Below are 21,508 nucleotides of genomic sequence, written 5' to 3'. Positions count from 1 at the left end.
GGCTGTCCTGACTGGTGGGTGACTCCTCCTTGTTTTTCTAATTATCTCCTCTGGACTTGCCACCAAAAGTGGGGGCTGTGTACGGGGGTGGGCATCTCCACTAGCTGGAGTGCCCTGAGGCATTGCAACACAAAGCCTAGGCCTTTGAGGCTCACTGCTAGGTGTTGCAGTTCCTGCAGGGAGGAGGTGTGAGGCATCTCCACCCAGTGCAGACTTGGTTTCTGGCCTCAGAGAGCACAAAGGCTCTCACCCCAGGGGGGAAGAAACTCATCTCAGTAGCAGGCTGGCACTGACCAGTCAGTCCTGCACTGAAGGATTGGGTACATTACAGGGGGCATCTTCTAAGTTGCCCTCTGTGTGCATTTTTTAATAAGTTTGATACCAAACTTCCAGAATTCATTGTAGCCATTATGGAGCTGTGGAGTTTGTTTTGACAACCTCCCAGACCATGTACTTAATAGGGCCCCACTGTACTTACAATGTCTAAGAATGGACTTAGACACTGTAGGGGCATATTGCTCATGCAGCTATGCCCTCACCTGTGGTGTAGTGCACCCTGCCTTACGGCTTTAAGGCCTGCTAGAGGGGTGAGTTGCCTATGCCACAGGCAGTATTTTGTGTGCATGGCATCCTGAGGGGCATGCCATGTCAACTTTGTTTTTTTTTAACCCACTAACACACACAATCTGCAATGGCAGTGTGCATGTGTTAGGTGAGGGGTCCCTTAGGGTGGCACAACACATGCTGCAGCCCTTATGGACCTTCCCTGGTCAAGGGCCCTTGGTAACACTGATACCTTTTACAAGGGACTTATCTGTGTGCCAGGGGTGTGCCAATCGTGGAAACAATCGTACATTTTTAGTGAAAGAACACTGGTGCTGGGGCCTGATCAGCAGGGTCCCAGCGCACTTCTCAGTCAAGTCAGCATCAATATCAGGCAAAAAGTGGGGGGTAACTGCAACAGGGAGCCATTTTCCTACACCATCCAACATCACCTTCACAACAGACATCATACACCATGTTCACAGTGGACCATCCAAAACCACGTTCACACCGGATCATCAAACACCACACTCCCACCTAACCATCAAACACCACGCCTACACCAGAGCCTCAAACATCCAACACCATACTCATAAAGTCCACCCTACCCCATGCTCACAAGCAAACATCTAACGACAAGGTCACACTAGACCATCTAACACCACGCTCACACCAGAACATTCAACACCATGTTCACACCAGACCACCTAAGACTCACTCACACTGGGCTATGTATCATCACGCCCACATTCCCACATTCGACATATATTCTACCATGTTCACAAAGGACTACCCTAAACAGTTCTCACACCAGACAGCTACACTATGCTCACACCAGATTTCTAACCCCATGCTCACACCGACATCTACACTATGCTCACACTGGACCATTCAACACCATGTGTACAATGGCAATCCCACACTACGCGCTCACCTTTGAACCATCTAACACCATGCACACAACAGACCATCAAACACTGTGCTCAAACATGTCACCATCTTACACCAAGCTCACCCCTGATTCCCTACAGCAGGCTCACATCAGACTACCTAACACCAAGATCACACCAGACCATGTTACACGAAGGTCACCACTATCTCCGTACACCAAGCTCACTCCTGTCTACACTACATCAAGCCCACCGCTGCCCACCCTACACCAGGCTCACCCTGGACCACCCTACACCAAGCTCTCCCCTGACAACCTTATAGCAAGCTCACTGTGGACAACCCTACACCAAACTCACCCGGACCACCCTACACCAAACTCACCCCAGACCACCCTACTATAGGAGGATGGCCCTCTATCTAGTGTGCAAAGTCAGGCACGCTGTGCAGAGGGTCCAGGCAACCATACGTTGGTTTACAGGAGTAAAAACTGGATCACCTAATGCTCTAATTTTTATGGTAGGTTGGCCGGACAGTTAGGCCAATCTTGGAGAAGTGCAAAGCATTTGTTTTATTCACAATATCAATCATGCAACTCACACACTTAACGGAATAACTTGAGACCAATTTATAAAAATAGTTTAGATTTTTATGTAATTTTCAAGACCAAGATTATAAAAATTAGTTATGTACTTTATGAGATATGGATTTTTTAAATTTAAAGAAAATAGTCTTTCTGTACATACGTAAGCACTATAGGAATCAATGGAAAGTCACCTTTAAAAATACATATACAATTGTACAGTTGAGTTACCAAGTTCTCCTTTTGCAGGTTGGTTGAGGTTGTCTGTTGGCACACTGTGCCAGCTGGAGAAGTTCAGGTGGCTCCCAGTTCTGGCGGAAGCAGTGGGGAAAAGTCTGTGGAGCTGGTGCAGGGCCACTGCAGGGGACCACTTGGAAAAGCACTGAACACGTAAGTTTAGAGGTGGATCCTTGGGGTCCCATTGGAGTGTTGAGGTCGCATGGGGTGTGTGACCCTTAGGGCACACAGGTTCTTAGTTGCAGGGGCACAGGGCGGCTGGGTGCAGAACAAACTGATGAGCCAGGAGCTGTGCGCAAAGATGCCCTTGGGATCTGGGGGTAAGTCTATTTAGGGGTCACTTGCAGGACAATGGAGGCACACTGGTGAAATGTCCGGGATGTTCCTGAAGTCCCTCGACTGGAGCTTCCTCCTGGTCCGGTTGCAGCCCTGGGCGGGCTGTTTTGCTTGGTGTCTGATGTTAGCTAACCAATACCCAGGGTATTGGCATGGTTTGGCCATTAGGGATTTCAGTGCCACCAAACTTCGCACACTAGCAGTGTTTGTCCTGATGGTTGTTGGGATAAAGTTTGGTCCAGCTGTGGCATTCGGTTCGGGAGTTAGTGGCTGGTCAGAGAAGTGACCCTCACTGGCTTGCTGGTTTCCTTAAGTTGTAGAGTGGTATCTCCACTCTGAAGGGAGGGCTTATGCAATTTGTGAAGCCTGGAGGTCCTCTGGGGTTCCGGAAGAATTGTCCAGGTGTCCAGCAGTTCCTCAGCAGCAACTGTTGGGTCCTGGGTGCAGCAGGCAGGGTTTGGTGCCTTTTCTTGGGTGCAGCAGGTCCACAGTTCTCGTTCTTCGGATATTCTTGGTGCTGGTCTTCTTTTGTCCATCAAATCTGATTTCCTGGTCTAGGGATGCCCACTACATATTGTTTTTATTGGGCGTTTTAGGGGGAACCTGGTAGTGACTGTGGGAAGGATCACTTCCCTATCCTTGATTAGCTATTTTCCTCCCATCCAAGATGGAGGAAAATGAAATGGAGTATCCACCTCACAGGCAACACCTTAGGGGTGGTGAATGCCTGGTAAGGCCACTCCTCCTTCCCTTTGTAAGAGTTTCCCCACCATTGCTCCTGCCAGAAGTTGGGGTTTGCACAGGGATTACCATCCGCTGCTAGCAGTAGGCCTAGGGGTCAAGTTTCAAAGGGGGTTAGTCTTTTGAAGCTCGCCGCCAGGGCTGAGGGAGGAGCGTTACCCCCTGAGGGAGGGGGCACTGGCACCTCCACCCAGGAAGGGCTTTGTTCTACAAACCAGAGACAGACCTCTCCCCCAAGGTTTGTAGACTGGATAGAAACTGTCAGCAACTATGCCAGGGTAGTTAGCTTTTGCAGGGGGCACCTCTAAGGTGACCTCTGGGTACCTTTTATACTAAATCCAACACTGGCACCAGTGTGGATTTATCATTTTGAGTTGTTTGATACCAAACAACCCAGGATTCGGAGTGGCCATCATGTTGCTGTGAAACTCGTACTGACCACTGTCCCGCACATGTATTTTAAAATGGCTGCTCTGTTCACTCATTTTGCCACAGGTTTGGCAAGCACACAGTGGAGGCATATTGCTCATGCAGCTGTGCCCTCACATATGTTATAGTGCACCCTGCCTTGGGGCTGAAGGCCTACCAGAGGGGTGACTTACTCATATGGTATGAGTGTATCGTGGACAGGGAACACAGGCAGAGTGCCATGTCGAGTTTTTACTTTAGATTTGCATCAGGGCACTCAGCCTGAAATAGCAGTGTGGGGTGCACCTGGATTGAGGGCCCTGGAGGGTGGCAGAATCAGTGCTGCTGCCCTCAGAGGCCTACCCCTAGTACCTCCTGCCCTGGGTACCTAAGTGCCATTTACTAGGGGCTTACGGTGGCAGCCAATGGTGCCTCCAATTGTGCCAAGGCATCATAACATTGTTAGCAGGGGCCATGGGCACTATCAATCTCTAGGTTATAGCCCACATCAGGCAAAACGTAGGGGTTAACCTTGTCAAAAGGAGGCCTTTTCTTACAGTCTCAGCAAAAGAACAGGAGACAGAATAGGACTTAGCGAGATGTCTCAGGAGAAAAAAAGGAGAAAATCAGGAGACAGAACAGAACTCATTGAGATGTCTCAGGAGAAGAACAGGAGACAGAACAGAACTAGGTGAGATGTCTCAGCAGAAGAACAGGAGACAGAGCATGGCTCTGTGAGATGTCTCAGCAGAAGAACAGGAGACAGAACAGAACAAGGCTCTGTGAGATGTCTCAGCAGAAGAACAGGAAACAGAACAGGACGCAGCGAGATGTCTCAGCAGAAGAACAGGAGAAAGAACATAACTCTGTGATATGTCTCAGCAGAAGAACAGGAGAAAGAACATGACTGTGAGATGTCTCAGCAGGAGACAGAACAGAACAAGGCACTGTGAGATGTCTCAGCAGAAGAAAATGAGACAGACCATGGCTCTGTGAGATGTCTCAGCAGAAGAACAGGAGACAGAACAGAACAAGGCTCTGTGAGATGTCTCAGCAGAAGAACAGGAGAAAGAACATAACTCTGTGAGATGTCTCAGCAGAAGAACAGGAGAAACAGAACATAACTCTGTGATATGTCTCAGCAGAAGAACAGGAGAAAGAACATAACTTTGTGAGATGTCTCAGCAGAAGAACAGGAGACAGAACAGAACAAGGCTCTGTGAGATGTCTCAGCAGAAGAACAAGAGACAGAACATGACTCTGTGAGATGTCTCAGCAGAAGAACAGGAGACAGAACAGAACAAGGCTCTGTGAGATGTCTCAGCAGAAGAACAAGAGACAGAACATGACTCTGTGATATGTCTCAGCAGAAGAACAGGAGAAAGAACATGACTCTGTGAGATGTCTCAGCAGAAGAACAGGAGACAGAACATGACTCTGTGAGATGTCTCAGCAGAAGAACAGGAGACAGAACAGAACAAGGCTCTGTGAGATGTCTCAGCAGAAGAACAGGAGACAGAACATGACTCTGCGAGATGTCTCAGCAGAAGAACAAGTGTCTGGATTGAAACCCACCATGGAAAGCAAGCAAACAGTGGGTAAAGGTTAAAAATGAAATATTAAATTTTATTCAAATCTGCTGTTGTACGTTCCTCCAACAGGAAACACCACATGTATGGGAATAACTGCACAAAACACATTATTACGGTGGTGAACTACAGGATGAAGTCAGTAATCCTAAAAGAGACTTTAGTTTGTAACTATTTGTAAGGAAATGCCTCTTTGGCATGGTTACCCGCTGACTTTTTGCCTTTGCTGATGCCAAGTTATGATTTGAAAGTGTGCTGGGACCCTGCTAACCCGGCCCCAGCACCAGTGTTCTTTCCCTAAACTGTACCTTTGTTTCCACAATTGGCACAACCCTGGCACTCAGGGAAGTCTCTTGTAACTGGTACCCCTGGTACCAAGGGCCCTGATGCCAGGGAAGGTCGCTAAGGGCTGCAGCATGTCTTATGCCACCCTAGGGACCCCCTCACTCAGCACATGCACAATGCCTCACAGCTTGTGTGTGCTGGTGGGGAGAAAAATGACTAAGTCGACATGGCACTCCCCTCAGAGTGCCCTGCCAACCTCACACTGCCTGTGGCATAAGTAAGTCACCCCTCTAGCAGGCCTTACAGCCCTAAGGCAGGGTGCACTATACCACAGTTGAGGGCATATGTGCATAAGCACTATGCCCCTACAGTGTCTAAGCAAAACCTTAGACATTGTAAGGGCAGGGTAGCCATAAGAGTATATGGTCTGGGAGTTTGTCAAACACGAACTCCACAGTTCCATAATGGCTACACTGAAAACTGGGAAGTTTGGTATCAAACTTCTCAGTACAATAAATACACACTGTAGGAAGGTAGCCTCTTTCTAGCCTTGTTACCCCAACTTTTGGCCTGTTGGTGAGTATATGTCAGGGTGTTTTTACTGTCTCACTGGGATCCTGCTAGCCAGGGACCAGTGCTCATAGTGAAAACCCTATGTTGTCAGTGTGTTTAATATGTGTCACTGGGATCCTTCTAGCCAGGACCCCAGTGCTCATAGGTTTGTAGCCTATATGTGTTCCCTGTGTGGTGCCTAACTGTATCACTGAGGCTCTGCTAACCAGAACCTCAGTGTTTATGCTCTCTCTGCTTTTAAAATTATCACTACAGGCTAGTGACTAATTTTACCAATTCTCATTGGCACACTGGAACACCCTTATAATTCCCAAGTGTATGGTACCTAGGTACCCAGGGTAAAGGGGTTCCAGGAGATCCATATGGGCTGCAGCATTTCTTTTGCCACCCATAGGGAGCTCAGACAATTCTTACACAGGACTGCCACTGCAGCCTGAGTGAAATAACGTCCACGTTATTTCACAGCCATTTTACACTGCACTTAAGTAACTTATAAGTCACCTATATGTCTAACCTTTACCTGGTAAAGGTTGGGTGCTAAGTTACTTAGTGTGTGGGCACCCTGGCACTAGCCAAGGTGCCCCCACATTGTTCAGGGCAAATTCCCCGGACTTTGTGAGTGCGGTTTCACCATTACAGGTGTGCACTACATATAGGTCACCATCTATATGTAGCGTCACAATGGTAACTCCGAACATGGCCATGTAACATGTCTAGGATCATGGAATTGTCACCCCAATACCATTCTGGTATTGGGGTGACAATTCCATGCATCCCCAGGTCTCTAGCACAGAACCCGGGTACTGCCAAACTGCCTTTCTGGGGTTTCCACTGCAGCTGCTGCCAACCCCTCAGACAGGTTTCTGCCCCTCTGGGGTCTGGGCAGTCCAGTCCCAGGAAGGCAGAACAAAGGATTTCCTCTGAGAGAGGGTGTTACACCCTCTCCCTTTGGAAATAGGTGTGAGTAGCCTCCCCCAGCCTCTGAAAATGCTTTGATGGGCACAGATGGTGCTCATCTCTGCATAAGCCAGTCTACACCGGTTCAGGGATCCCCCAGCCCTTCTCTGGCACGAAACTGGACACAGGAAAGGGGAGTGACCACTCCCCTGACCAGTACCTCCCAGGGGAGGTGCCCAGAGCTCCTCCAGTGTGTCCCAGACTTATGCCATCTTGGATTCAGAGGTGTTGGGGCACAATGGACAGCTCTGAGTGGCCAGTGCCAGCAGGTGACGTCAGAGACCCCTCCTGATAGGTGCTTACCTCTTAGTAGCCAAGCCTCCTTTCTCAGTAGCCAAACCTCCTTTTTGGGCTATTTAGGGTCTCTCCTCTGGGCTATTCCACAGATAAAGAATTCAAGAGCTCACCAGAGTTCCTCTGCACTTCCCTCTTCGACTTCTACCAAGGATTGACTGTTGACTGCTCCGGGACGCCTGCAAAACCGCAAAGTAGCAAGACGACTACATTGTAACGCCTCATCCTGACGGCTTTCTCAACTGTTTCCTGGTGGTGCATGCTCTGAGGTCTGTCTGCCTTCACCCTGCACTGGAAGCCAAGAATAAATCTCCCTTGGGTAGACGGAATCTTCCCCCTGCCAATGCAGGCACCAAACTTCTGCATCACCGGTCCCCCGGGTTCCCTCTCATCCTGACAAGTGTGGTCCCCGTAACACAGGAGCTGGGTCCAAGTATCTCCGACAGTCCAGTGGCCCTTCTGTCCAAATTTGGTAGAGGTAACTCCTTGCCTCCCCACGCCAGACAGTAATCCTGTGCATTGTGTGATCTGCAGCTGCTCCGGCTTCTGTGCACTTTTCCAAGGATTCCTTTGTGCAAAGCCTAGCCTGGGTCCACAGCACTCTGTCCTGCATTGCCCAACTCGCTGAGTTGGACTCCGACGTCGTGGGACCCTCCTTTGTGACTCCGAGTCGACCGCTGTCCTCAGATCTTCTAAGTGCCTGTTCCGGTACTTCTGCGGGTGCTGCCTGCTTCTGAGGGGGCTCTCTGAGTTTCTAAGTGCCCCCTCTGTCTCCTCCTCCAAGCGGCGACATCCTGGTCCTTCCTGGTCCCCAGCAGCACCCAAAATCCTCAACCGTGACTCTTGCAGCTAGCAAGGCTTGTTTGCAGTATTTCTGCGTGGAAACACTTCTGCAACCTACAGCACGCCGTGGGACATCTTCTCACTAAAGAGCAAGTTCCTGGCACTTTCCGTTGTTGCAGAATCTTTGGCTTCTTCCACACGGAGGCAGCCCTTTTGCACCTTCATCCAGGGTTTTGTGGGCTCCTGCCCCCCTGGACACCTTCCTTTACAGGTCCTCAGGTCCAGGAATCCGTCTTCAGTGTTTTGCTAGTGCTTGTGGTTCTTGCAGAATCCCCTATCACAACTATTCTGCCTTTCTGGGGTAGTAGGGTAACTTTACTCCTACTTTTCAGGGTCTTGGGGTGGGGTATCTTGGACACCCTGACTGTTTTCTTACAGTCCCAGCGACCCTACAACCTCCCATAGGTCTGGGGTCCATTTGTGATTTGCATTCCACTTTGGGAGTATATGGTTTGTGTTGACCCTAGACCTATGTCTACCTATTGCATCCTATTGTGATTCTACATTGTTTTCACTACTTTTCTTACTGTTACTTACCTGTTTTGGGTTTGTGTACATATAATTTGTGTATATTACTTACCTCCTAAGTGAGGGTACTCACTGAGATACTTGTGGCATATTGTCACTGAAATAAAGTACCTTTATTTTTAGTAACTCTGAGTATTGTGTTTTCTTATGATATTGTGCTATATGATATGAGTGGTATAGTAGGAGCTTTGAATGTCTCCTAGTTCAACCTAAGCTGCTTTGCATAGCTACCTCTATCAGCCTAAGCTGCTAGAAACACCTCTATTCTACTAATAAGAGATAACTGTACCTGGTACAAGGTGTAAGTACCACAAGGTACCCACTATAAGCCAGGCCAGCCTCCTACACACACTGATGCCAGTGTGCAATTTATTGTAAAATACACCCAGAGGGCATCTTAGAGGTGCCCCCTGAATACATACATACCTGACTTCTAGTGTAGGCTGACCAGTTCCTGCCAGCCTGCCACACACCAGACATGTTGCTGACCACATGGGGAGAGTGGCTTTGTCACTCTGTGGCCAGGAACAAAGCCTACCGGCCTGTCTCCAACTTCAAAAACCTGCTCCAGCGACGCATCCAACAGGGACCAGCGGCCTCTGAAGCCTCAGAGGACTGCCCTGGACTACAGGACCAAGAAACTCCTGTGAACAGCGGCCCTGTTCAAAACCAGCTACTTCTTTGCAACAAAGAAGCAACTTCCAAAGACTTCACATTTCACGCCGGAAGCGTGAGACTCTGCACTCTGCACCCGACACCCCCGACTCAACCTGCAGAAAGCAGGCCCGCGAGCCCGTGAGTAACCAGAGACGACCACCCTGAGCCCCCACAGCGACGCCTGCAGAGAGAATCCAGAGGCTCCCCCTGACCACGACTGCCTGTAACAGGGGACCAGACGCCTGGAACCAACACTGCACCCGCAGCCCCCAGGACCTGAAGGAACCGAACTTCAACGCATGAGTGACCCCCAGGTGACCCTCTGCCCTACCCAGGTGGTGGCTGTCCCGAGAAGCCCCCCCTGTGCCTGCCTGCACCGCTAGATTGACCCCCGGGTCCCTCCATTGAAGCCTATACAAAACCCGACACCTGCTTTGCACACTGCACACGGCCGCCCCTATGCCGCTGAGGGTGTGTTTTGTGTGCCTACTTGTGTCCACACCCCCCAAGTGCTCTACAAAACCCACCTGGTCTGCCCCTCGAGGTCGCAGGTACTTACCTGCTGGCAGACTGGAACCGGAGCACCCCTGTTCTCCATAGGCGCCTATGTGTTTTGGGCACCTCCTTGACCTCTTCACCTGACCGGCCCTGAGCTGCTGGTGTGGTAACTTTGGGGTTTCCCAACGGTGAGCTGCCTATGCCCCAGGACTGAGACTTGTAAGTGTTATACTTACCTCCTAATCTAACCTTTACTTACCTTCACCAGGAACTGTTGATTTTTGCACTGTGTCCACTTTGAAAATAGCTTATTGCCATTTTTACAAAGACTGTACATGATATTGTTACCATTCAACGTTCCTAAAATATCTAAGTGAAGTACCTTACATTTCAAGTGTTTAATGTAAATCTTGAACCTGTGGTTCTTAAATTAAGAAAATATATTTGTAATTATAAAAACCTATTGACCTGGAGTAAGTCTTTGAATGTGTGTTCCTCATTTATTGCCTGTGTGTGTACAACACATGCTTAACACTACCCTCTGATAAGCCTACTGCTTGACCACACTACCACAAAATAGAGCATAAGAATTATCTACTTTTGCCACTATCTTACCTCTAAGGGGAACCCTTGGACTCTGTGCACACTATTTCTTACTTTGAAATAGTATATACAGAGCCAACTTCCTACACTATTCAAGTAAGTAACTGACTAGTCTCCAAGAATCACTACTAACCAACACTCCATCCACCTTTAAACTTACTAGGGGTGTCCTCCTGTGTACCTGACTACTAGAGAGAAGCTGTAACTAGGAGGTGTTTCTAGGGCCCCTGGCACCCACCTGTAGACGTAGGGCCCTCGCTGGGCCACACTCGGCCTCTCTCCTTGCCGGATTTCCTTGGGATTCAGCACCTCAAACAGGTAGATGGCCATGTGGAAGGGCACGGGGAGGTCTCTCCACATCTCGAAGGCAAAGCCACTGCTCGGGTCAATGCGGACATTCTGCAAGACAGAGAGAAGATGGTGAGACGGCTCTGCCTTTCATCAAGAGGAACAACTGTGCACTGTAAGAAGCTGGCCCAGTGTGTGGTGGACATCAATGGTGTTTACACCTTGTACTTGGTCCAGGCAACCCTGATTAGATAGTGTTACAGTGTCTAGACAGCCAGGGCTCTCTAGGGTAGCTGTGGCGAGCAGCCAAGACTTATCTAGAAGGCATGTGAAGCACTAGCAATACCACAGTAGTCACACAGTAACTTGTCACACATGAAAAGAACCACACAGGGTTACAAAAATAAAAGCACTTTATTATAGGCACACCACACTAGACACAATTGGTATACCTCCCTCTTGAAGTATGAACACACAGAATATACACAGTAAGTACTCAAGAACAGCATAAATTCGAAAGAGCCCTAACGTGGGGCCAAACCATATACTAAAGAAATGGGATGCGAAAGGGTGTCCCCCACCAGAGTGTATGGAGTAGTTAGACAAGGGCTAGGGTAAAGTGGAACCCCAAAAGGTAAGTATTTAGAAGAATCCCAGCGGCCGGATGCAGAGAGGTAAGTTACCCAGTCTTCCCATAGGCTAACATGGGGACGCCGTGGTTAGAGAAATGTAGAAACAGGACCAGGCCAGCGGAACCCAAGGGTGGATTCCGGGCGAAGAGGACCTGCAAAAGAAGAGTGTCCAGGTCGGGCAGGAGGCAATGCCCACCTTCCTGTAGCTGAAGATCCAGGTCGATGGGGGAAACGGCCTTAACGCCGACTCCTGAACAACGAAATCCTGGTTAACAAAAGCGGAAGAACGCTTTCGTTAACCACGACTTCTTTGTTTTGTTCCTTAACCACCCATGTGCTGAACAACGCACATGTGTGGTTAAGGCACAAACAAGGGAGTCGGCTGATGAGGACGACGCGATGAGGCGACGACTCAGGTAAGTGGGGTGGGGGTGGGGGGTTGGGTTTTAGTGTCAGGGTGAGGGGTCGGGGTATTTTCTGTTTTAGGGGTGGGGGGTTAGGTTTAGGGGCAGGGTGGGGGGCTCGGAGTAGTTTTAGGGGTGGGAGTTGGGGTACTTTAGGTTTCAGGGATGGGGTTGGGGTTGTTTTAGGTTTTGGGGTAGGGTGGGGGTCAGTTTTAGGGGCGGGTGGGGGGTTGGGGTTTTAGGGGTGGGTTGAGGGGTTCAGGTAATTTTAGGGGCGGGGTGGGGGGCTCGTAGTTTTAGGGGTGGGGGTTGGGGTACTTTAGGTTTCAGGGATGGGGTGGGGGTTGGGGTAGTTTTAGGGGCAAGGGTGGGGGGTTATGTGGTCTTGGGGGGGAGGGGGTTGCGGTAATTTTTAGGGGTGGGGTGAGGGGCCAGGGGGAACGCATGCAGGAACAATGGATGCCTATCATTAATGCCTTTACAACGAAAAATCGTTGTTAAGGCATTCGTGGTAAAGGCATTTGTGGTAACAACGAGGTCGTTGTTCCGACCTCGTTGTTCAGGCATGCGTTGTTCCGGCAGGCGTCGTTCCGACATACATTCGGTCGACAGTGATGAGTGAAGTCCAGCTGCGGAGTCCAGGAGCTGCAGAGGAGTCCCAGAAGTCACCTACCAGCTGTCCCTCGACGGTCGCCAGATTGCAGATAGGTCAGTGGTCAGGAGGACCACCAACAACCACAGGCAAATGCTAAAGAAGATGTTGGAGGTTTTGCAGAGCTGTGGAGGACCAACAAGGCCCTGGGGACTCGACCCTTGGAGGGGAGTCCGGGCTGACCCTCAATAAGCAAAACAGTGGCAGCAGGCACAGTAAGTCGCAATGAGGCCCAGTCAGCACAGATGAAAAGAAGTCCTACAATGCTGGAGCAGCAGAGGAGACAGTCCTTGCAGAGATGGAGTGCTGGGGGCGAGGGCTACTTAGAGCCTGAACATCCCTCGGAGCCGGAGTTAACAAGCTTTGGTTGGAGTAACAGTTGCGGTGCACAGGGGTTCTGTCCCAATGGCAGAGACCAGGCCTCACTATCTCCCATGCTGGACAGAAGGCAGATAGGACCCTGGGCATCCCTCAGAACCACCACCTCTGATGGAGAATCTTTGCAGATCTGACAAACAGAAGATCCCACCAGCTGGACATTGTTGCTGGGATGCAGGGGAGTGACTCCTTTACTCCAAGGGAGATTCCTTCTCGCTTCTTGGTGCAGCTGAAGTCTTGCCGATACCAGAGGATGCACAGTTGTGGAGATGTTGCAGAATGCTGAGAGAAGGCACAGAAACAATGTCACAAGGAGAGGTTGTCTCAGGTGGTGCAGTCTAGTTTGGTTCCTGTGTAGCCCAGCAGCAGTTCCAGAGGTCATGAGCAGAAGATGTCTTGCAGAGTTACTTGCAGTATCTTGCATGATGAATCTGGCGATCCACCCTCAAGGGAGTGCCTAAATAGCCCAAAAATAGGGTTTGGTCACTCTCTGGAGTGACCACTTATCAGGAGGGATCACAGACGTCAGCTACAGGGTCTACCCAGTCAGATGCTCCCAGAGGCCTCTGCACATCTTGGTTTCAAGATGGCAGAACCAACTGGCCACCTGGAGGAGCTCTAGGCACTACCCCGGGAGGGGTGGGGGATGAACAGTGGTGTGGTCACTCCTCTTTCCTTTGTGTGTTTCACGCCAGAGTGCGGACCAGAGGTCCCTGGACTGGTGCAAAGCTGATTATGCAAGAGGGCATCAATTGTGCCCTTCAAAGTAGTCCGGTGGGGAGGGGAGGCTATTCCTCTCTAGCCCAGTAACTCCTGTTTCCAAGGGAGAGGACGTTGCACCCATCTCCTTCAGGAAATCCTTAGTTCTGCTGTCCCGTGCTTGAGCTGGTCAAGAAGCAGGAGGGCAGAATTGTGTCTGGGGGGAGGAGGCTGCATGCGCACAGGCTGCCCGCACAAACCCAAGAAGACTGGTAGAAGCAGATTTGGGAGATCCTCCAAGGTACCCCCAGGGTGCCTGGAATCATGCCAACAATACCGTAATCAGTATTAGGGTATGATTCTGACATGCTTGATAACAAACATGCCAAAGTTCGGAGTTATACTTATGCAGCTGGACCACATGTACTGACCCGTGGCCAGGACACAGGTACGATGGCTTCCCCACACTTATGAAGTCCAGGGAATTGGAGTTACAGTTTGTAAGGGCACCTCTGCTCATGAAGGGGTGCCTATACATGCAGGGCCTGCACCCTGCTCTTTGGTCTAGAAGGGCCTACCATAGGGGTGACTTACAGTGACCAGGTGTAGTGACCAGCATTGAAAGGGCCCATGCACATTTTGAAGCAGGCTGCAAACGGCAGGTCTGCTGACACAGTTTGCATGGGCTCCCTTGGGTGGCACAATACATGCTGCAGCCCATGGGGGACCCCTGGTGTACCAATGCCCTGGGTACCTAAGTACTATATACTAGGGACTTACATGGGTACACCAGTATGCCAATTGTGGGGTGTATAAAGTAGCAAAACAACCACATTTGGAGGAGAGCACAATCACTGGGTCCTGATTAGAGGGATCACACTGAAAACAGTCAAAACACACTATCAGGCAAAAGTGGGGGGTAACCATGCCAGAAAGAGGGGACTTTCCCACAGGTACCACACTAAAGTGCGCATATGATGGTGAGACAGCTGAGAACGGAGATGTTGCAGGAAGTGCCAGGGTCATAAAGGGGGGCTCAGCTTGGCAGCTCAAGGAAAGTCTTCACTCCAGGGGGCTAGTGAGGGCCCCCCAATCTTGCACACATAAAGGGGGGCTCAGCTTGGTAGCTCAAGGAAAGAAAGTCTTAAATCCAGGGGGTCCTGTGCGGGGGGTGTCGGGGGCAGCATCCCACACATAAAGCGGGGCCACTCAGCCTGTCAGCTCAATGAATGAAAGTCCTCGCTCCAGGGGCCTCAGTCCTTCAGCCCCTAACCTTCCATACATAAATGAGGCCCCCTAAGCTTGTCAGCTGAAGGTTCGGGGTATTGCGGGGGGGCCTTCACCATTCCTTGCAGGGGTCCCCCTAGGGTTACCTTACGGCGCTGCCTCGCCTGTGCCAACCCCCCCTCCCTCTTTATTTTCTGACTGATGATCCGCTCTTGTGGTGCCCACCAAAGGAACCCCATGTTTTATTTATAAGCAGCACGGGCACCACACGACTGGAAGTACACCGACGGGGACCCACCTACAGTGCAGGGCGGGTGCTATATCCTCACCAGGCTCCGCATCTTCTCAGCCATAACCCATGCTTAATTGTGCAATGCAAGCAACACAGGACTATAACACCCAGAATGCACCAGGCTATCACACAAAAAACCATGAGTGGGACACTGTCAGTACAGTCCTGCGGGGATGGTGCCACCCTCTAGGGGAGACCGACAGCTACTAGCAGAGGGTCTGCAGGGGCAGGGGCGCAGGGTGGTACCTGCCGGACCAGTGTTTGCTAGTCCCTTAACCACAAGACAGGTGTGTGCTGATGCCCGTACCCACAGGACAGGTGTGTTCTGATGCCCGTACCCACAGGACAGGTGTGTTCCACTGCACGTACCCACTGAACAGGTGTGTTCTGATGCCCGTACCCACAGGACAGGTGTATGCTGATGCCCGTACCCACAGACCAGGTATATCCTGAACCCTGTACCCACAGAACAGGTGTGTTCTGTTGCCGTACCCACAAGACAGGTGTGTGCTGATGCCCGTACCCACAGGACAGGTGTGTGCTGATGCTGCATCCACAGGACAGGTGACTGCTAAAGCCATACCCTTAGGACAGGTGTGTGCTGATGCCCTTAACGACAGGATAGGTGTGTTCCGATTCCCGTGCCCACAGGAAAGGTATGTGCTGATGACATACCCAAAGGACAAGTGTGTGCTGATGACCGTGCCCACAGGACAAGTGACTGCAGATGCCCGTAACCACAGGAAAGGTGTGTGCTGATGCCTGTACCTACAGGACAGGTGCGTGCTGAAGCCCGTACCCACAGGACAGGTGTGTGCTGATGCCTTAGCCACAGGACAGGTGCGTGCTGATGCCCGTACCCATAGGACAGGTGCGTGCTGATGTTGTACGCACAGGACAGGTGTGTGTTGATGCTGTACCCACAGGACAAGTGACTGCTGATGCTGTAATCACAGGACAGGTGTGTGCTGATGCCCATACCCACAGGACAGGTGTGTTTTGATGCCCGTACCCGCAGGACTGGTGCCTGCTGATGCCCGTACCCACAGGACAGGTGACTGCTAAACCCATGCCCACAGGATAGGTGTGTACTGATTCCCGTATCCACAGGACAGGTGTGTGCTGATGCCGTACCCACAGGACAGGTGTGTTCTGATTCCTCTACCTACAGGACTGGTGCCTGCTGATGCCCGTACCCACAGGACAGGTGACTGCTAAAGCCGTGCCCACAGGATAGGTGTCTGCTAATGCCCATACCCACAGGACAAGTGTGTACTGATTCCCGTATCCACAGGACAGGTGTGTGCTGATGCCGTACCCACAGGACAGGTGTGTTCTGATTAGTCTACCCACAGGACTGGTGCCTGCTGATGCCCGTACCCACAGGACAGGTGACTGCTAAAGCCGTGCCCACAGAATGGGTGTCTGCTGATGCTGATACCTACAGGACAAGTGTGTACTGATTCCCGTATCCACAGGACAGGTGTGTTCTGATGCCCGTACCCACAGGACAGGTGTCTGCTGATTCCCGTATCCACAGGACAGGTGTGTTCTGATGCCCGTACCCACAGGACAGGTGTCTGCTGATGCCGGTATCCACAGGACAGGTGTGTTGTGCTGCCCGTATCCACAGGACAGGTGTGTTCTGATTCCTGTATCCAGGACAGGTGCGTGCTGATGCAGTACCCACAGGTCAGTTGTGTTCTGATGCCCGTACCCACAGGACTGGTGGTTGCTGATGCCCGTACCCACAGGACAGGTGTATGCTGATGCCCATACCCACAGGACAGGTGTATGCTGATGCCCATACCCACAGTACAAGTGTGTGCTGATGCCCGTACCCACAAGACAGGTGTGTGCTGATGCCCGTACCCACAAGACAGGTGTGTGCTGATGCCCTTACCAACAATACAGGTGTGTGCTGATGCTGTACCCACAGGACAGGTGTCTGCTGATGCCGTACACACGGGACAGGTGTGTTCTGATTCCCGTACCCACAGACAGGTGTGTGCTGATTCCCGTACCCACAGACAGGTGACTGCTGATACCCGTACCCACAGGACAGGTGACTGCTAATGCCCGTACCCACAGGACAGGTGTGTGCTCATGCTGTACCCACAGGACAGGGGTGTGCTCATGCTGTACCCACAGGACAGGTGTGTTCTGCTGCCCGTAACCACAGGACAGGTGTGTTCTGCTGCCCGTAACCACAGGACAGGTGTGTTCTGATGCCCATACCCACATGATAGGTGAGTACTCATGCCCATACCCACAGGACAGGTGTGTGCTGATGCCTGTACCCACAGGACAGCTGACTGCTGATGCCTGTACCCACTGAACAGGTGTGTACTGATGCCGTTTCCACAGGACAGGTGTATGCTGATGCCCGTACCCACAGACCAGGTATATCCTGAACCCTGTACCCACAGAACAGGTGTGTTCTGTTGCCGTACCCACAAGACAGGTGTGTGCTGATGCCCGTACCCACAGGACAGGTGTGTTCCACTGCACGTACCCACTGAACAGGTGTGTTCTGATGCCCGTACCCACAGGACAGGTGTATGCTGATGCCCGTACCCACAGACCAGGTATATCCTGAACCCTGTACCCACAGAACAGGTGTGTTCTGTTGCCGTACCCACAAGACAGGTGTGTGCTGATGCCCGTACCCACAGGACAGGTGTGTGCTGATGCTGCATCCACAGGACAGGTGACTGCTAAAGCCATACCCTTAGGACAGGTGTGTGCTGATGCCCTTAACGACAGGATAGGTGTGTTCCGATTCCCGTGCCCACAGGAAAGGTATGTGCTGATGACATACCCAAAGGACAAGTGTGTGCTGATGACCGTGCCCACAGGACAAGTGACTGCAGATGCCCGTAACCACAGGAAAGGTGTGTGCTGATGCCTGTACCTACAGGACAGGTGCGTGCTGAAGCCCGTACCCACAGGACAGGTGTGTGCTGATGCCTTAGCCACAGGACAGGTGCGTGCTGATGCCCGTACCCATAGGACAGGTGCGTGCTGATGTTGTACGCACAGGACAGGTGTGTGTTGATGCTGTACCCACAGGACAAGTGACTGCTGATGCTGTAATCACAGGACAGGTGTGTGCTGATGCCCATACCCACAGGACAGGTGTGTTTTGATGCCCGTACCCGCAGGACTGGTGCCTGCTGATGCCCGTACCCACAGGACAGGTGACTGCTAAACCCATGCCCACAGGATAGGTGTGTACTGATTCCCGTATCCACAGGACAGGTGTGTACTGATTCCCGTATCCACAGGACAGGTGTGTGCTGATGCCGTACCCACAGGACAGGTGTGTTCTGATTCCTCTACCTACAGGACTGGTGCCTGCTGATGCCCGTACCCACAGGACAGGTGACTGCTAAAGCCGTGCCCACAGGATAGGTGTCTGCTAATGCCCATACCCACAGGACAAGTGTGTACTGATTCCCGTATCCACAGGACAGGTGTGTGCTGATGCCGTACCCACAGGACAGGTGTGTTCTGATTAGTCTACCCACAGGACTGGTGCCTGCTGATGCCCGTACCCACAGGACAGGTGACTGCTAAAGCCGTGCCCACAGAATGGGTGTCTGCTGATGCTGATACCTACAGGACAAGTGTGTACTGATTCCCGTATCCACAGGACAGGTGTGTTCTGATGCCCGTACCCACAGGACAGGTGTCTGCTGATTCCCGTATCCACAGGACAGGTGTGTTCTGATGCCCGTACCCACAGGACAGGTGTCTGCTGATGCCGGTATCCACAGGACAGGTGTGTTGTGCTGCCCGTATCCAGAGGACAGGTGTGTTCTGATTCCTGTATCCAGGACAGGTGCGTGCTGATGCAGTACCCACAGGTCAGTTGTGTTCTGATGCCCGTACCCACAGGACTGGTGGTTGCTGATGCCCGTACCCACAGGACAGGTGTATGCTGATGCCCATACCCACAGTACAAGTGTGTGCTGATGCCCGTACCCACAAGACAGGTGTGTGCTGATGCCCGTAACCACAAGACAGGTGTGTGCTGATGCCCTTACCAACAATACAGGTGTGTGCTGATGCTGTACCCACAGGACAGGTGTCTGCTGATGCCGTACACACGGGACAGGTGTGTTCTGATTCCCGTACCCACAGACAGGTGTGTGCTGATACCCGTACCCACAGGACAGGTGACTGCTAATGCCCGTACCCACAGGACAGGTGTGTGCTCATGCTGTACCCACAGGACAGGGGTGTGCTCATGCTGTACCCACAGGACAGGTGTGTTCTGCTGCCCGTAACCACAGGACAGGTGTGTTCTGCTGCCCGTAACCACAGGACAGGTGTGTTCTGATGCCCATACCCACATGATAGGTGAGTACTCATGCCCATACCCACAGGACAGGTGTGTGCTGATGCCTGTACCCACAGGACAGCTGACTGCTGATGCCTGTACCCACTGAACAGGTGTGTACTGATGCCGTTTCCACAGGACAGGTGCCTGCTGATGCCCGTATCCACAGGACAGGTGACTGCTAAAGCCATACCTTCAGGACAAGTGTGTGCTGATGCCCTAAATGACAGGATAGGTGTGTTCCGATTCCCTTGCCCACAGGAAAGGTGTGTGCTGATGACCGTACCCACAGGACAGGTGTGTGCCGATGCCCGTACCCAGAGGACAGACAGGTGTGTGCTGATGCTGTACCCACAGGACAGGTGATTGCTGATGACCGTACCCACAGGACAAGTGTGTGCTGATGCCCGCAACCACAGGACAGGTGTGTTTGGATGCCCGTAGCTAGAGGACCGGTGTGTTCTGATTCCTGTACCCACAGGACTGGTGCTTGCTCATGCCCGTACCCATAAGACAGGTGTGTGCTGATGCTGTACCCACAGGATAGGTGTCTGCTGAGCCCGTACCCACAGAACGCGTGTACTGATGACCGCATCCACAGGACAGGTGTGTGCTGATGCCGTACCTACAGTTCACGTGCATGCTGATGCCCGCACGCACATGACAGGTGTGTGCTGATGCCGTTCCCACAGGACAGGTGCCTGCTGATGCCGTACCCACAGGACTGCTGTGGTCTGATGCCCGTACCCACAGGACTGCTGTGGTCTGATGCCCGTACCCACAGGGCAGGTGTCTGCTGATGCCTGTACCCACAGGACAGGTGACTGCTGATGTCGTACCCACAGGACAGGTGTGTTCTGATGCCCGTACCCACAGGGCCGGTGTGTTCTGATGCCCGTACCCACAGGACAGGTGTCTGCTGATGCCGTACCCACAGGACAGATGTCTGCTGATGCCGTACCCACAGGGCAGGTGACTGCTGATGTCTGTACCCACAGGACCGGTGCCTGCTGATGCCCGTACTACAGGACATGTGTGTGCTCATGCTGTACCCACAGGACAGGTGTGTGCTGATGCCCGTACCTACAGGACAGGTGTGTTCTGCTGCCCATACCCAAAAGGCAGGTGTGTTCTGATGCCTGTACCAACAGGCAAAAGTGTTCTGCTGCCCATACCCACAGGACAAGTGTGTTCTGATGCCCATACCCCCATGAAAGATGTGTACTCATGCCCATACTGTACTGTAATACCCTCAGGACAGGTGTGTGCTGATGCGTACCCACAGGACAGTTGAATGCTGATGCCCATAATCACAGGGCAAGTGTGTGCTGATGCCGTACCCACAGGACAGGTGAAAGCTGATGCTGTAATCACAGGACAGGTGTCTGCTGATGCCCGTACCCTCAGGACAGGTGTGTGCTGATGCCCGCACTCACAGGACAGGTATGTGCTGATGCCCGCACTCACAGGACAGGTATGTGCTGATGCGTACCCACAGGACAGGTGACTGCTGATGCCGTACCCACAGGACAGGTGACTGCTGATGCCCATAACCACAGGACAAGTGTGTTCTTATGCCGTACCCACAGGACAGTTGAATGCTGATGCCCGTACCCACAGGACAGGTGTGTGCTGATGCTGTACCCACAGGACAGGTGACTGCTGATGCCGTACCCACAGGACAGGTGTGTTCTGATTCCTCTACCCACAGGACTGATGCCTGCTGATGCCTGTACCCACAGGACAGGTGACTGCTAAAGCCGTGCCCACAGAATGGGTGTCTGCTGATGCCCATACCCACAGGACAAGTGTGTACTGATTCCCGTATCCACGGGACAGGTGTGTGCTGATGCCGTAGCCACAGGACAGGTGCGTGCTGATGCCGTAGCCACAGGACAGGTGCGTGCTGATGCCCGTACCCATAGGACAGGTGCGTGCTGATGACGTACGCACAGGACAGGTGTGTGCTGCTGCCCGTACGCACAGGACAGGTGTGTGCTGATGCCGTACCCACAGGACAGGTGACTG

The 21,508-nt window shown here is 52.0% G+C and overlaps 1 protein-coding gene across 3 annotated transcripts in view; it reads right to left on the bottom strand.

The window, feature by feature from the left end:
• The window catches only part of SCARB1 (scavenger receptor class B member 1), a 505,116-nt gene that overhangs the window by 225,715 nt on the left and 257,893 nt on the right, over nucleotides 1-21,508 (bottom strand). For all 3 annotated transcript variants that reach the window (XM_069215380.1, XM_069215379.1, XM_069215381.1), the window contains exon 2: nucleotides 10,802-10,962. In XM_069215380.1, coding sequence (XP_069071481.1) covers nucleotides 10,802-10,962 — 161 coding nt within the window. The remainder of the gene's footprint in view (nucleotides 1-10,801; nucleotides 10,963-21,508) is intronic.

The sequence above is a fragment of the Pleurodeles waltl genome, chromosome 11 (genome assembly GCF_031143425.1).
Source record: "Pleurodeles waltl isolate 20211129_DDA chromosome 11, aPleWal1.hap1.20221129, whole genome shotgun sequence".
Classification (NCBI taxonomy): domain Eukaryota; kingdom Metazoa; phylum Chordata; class Amphibia; order Caudata; family Salamandridae; genus Pleurodeles; species Pleurodeles waltl.
Note: the sequence above shows the minus strand (reverse complement) of the source record. Positions and strands in the feature narration are given on the sequence as shown.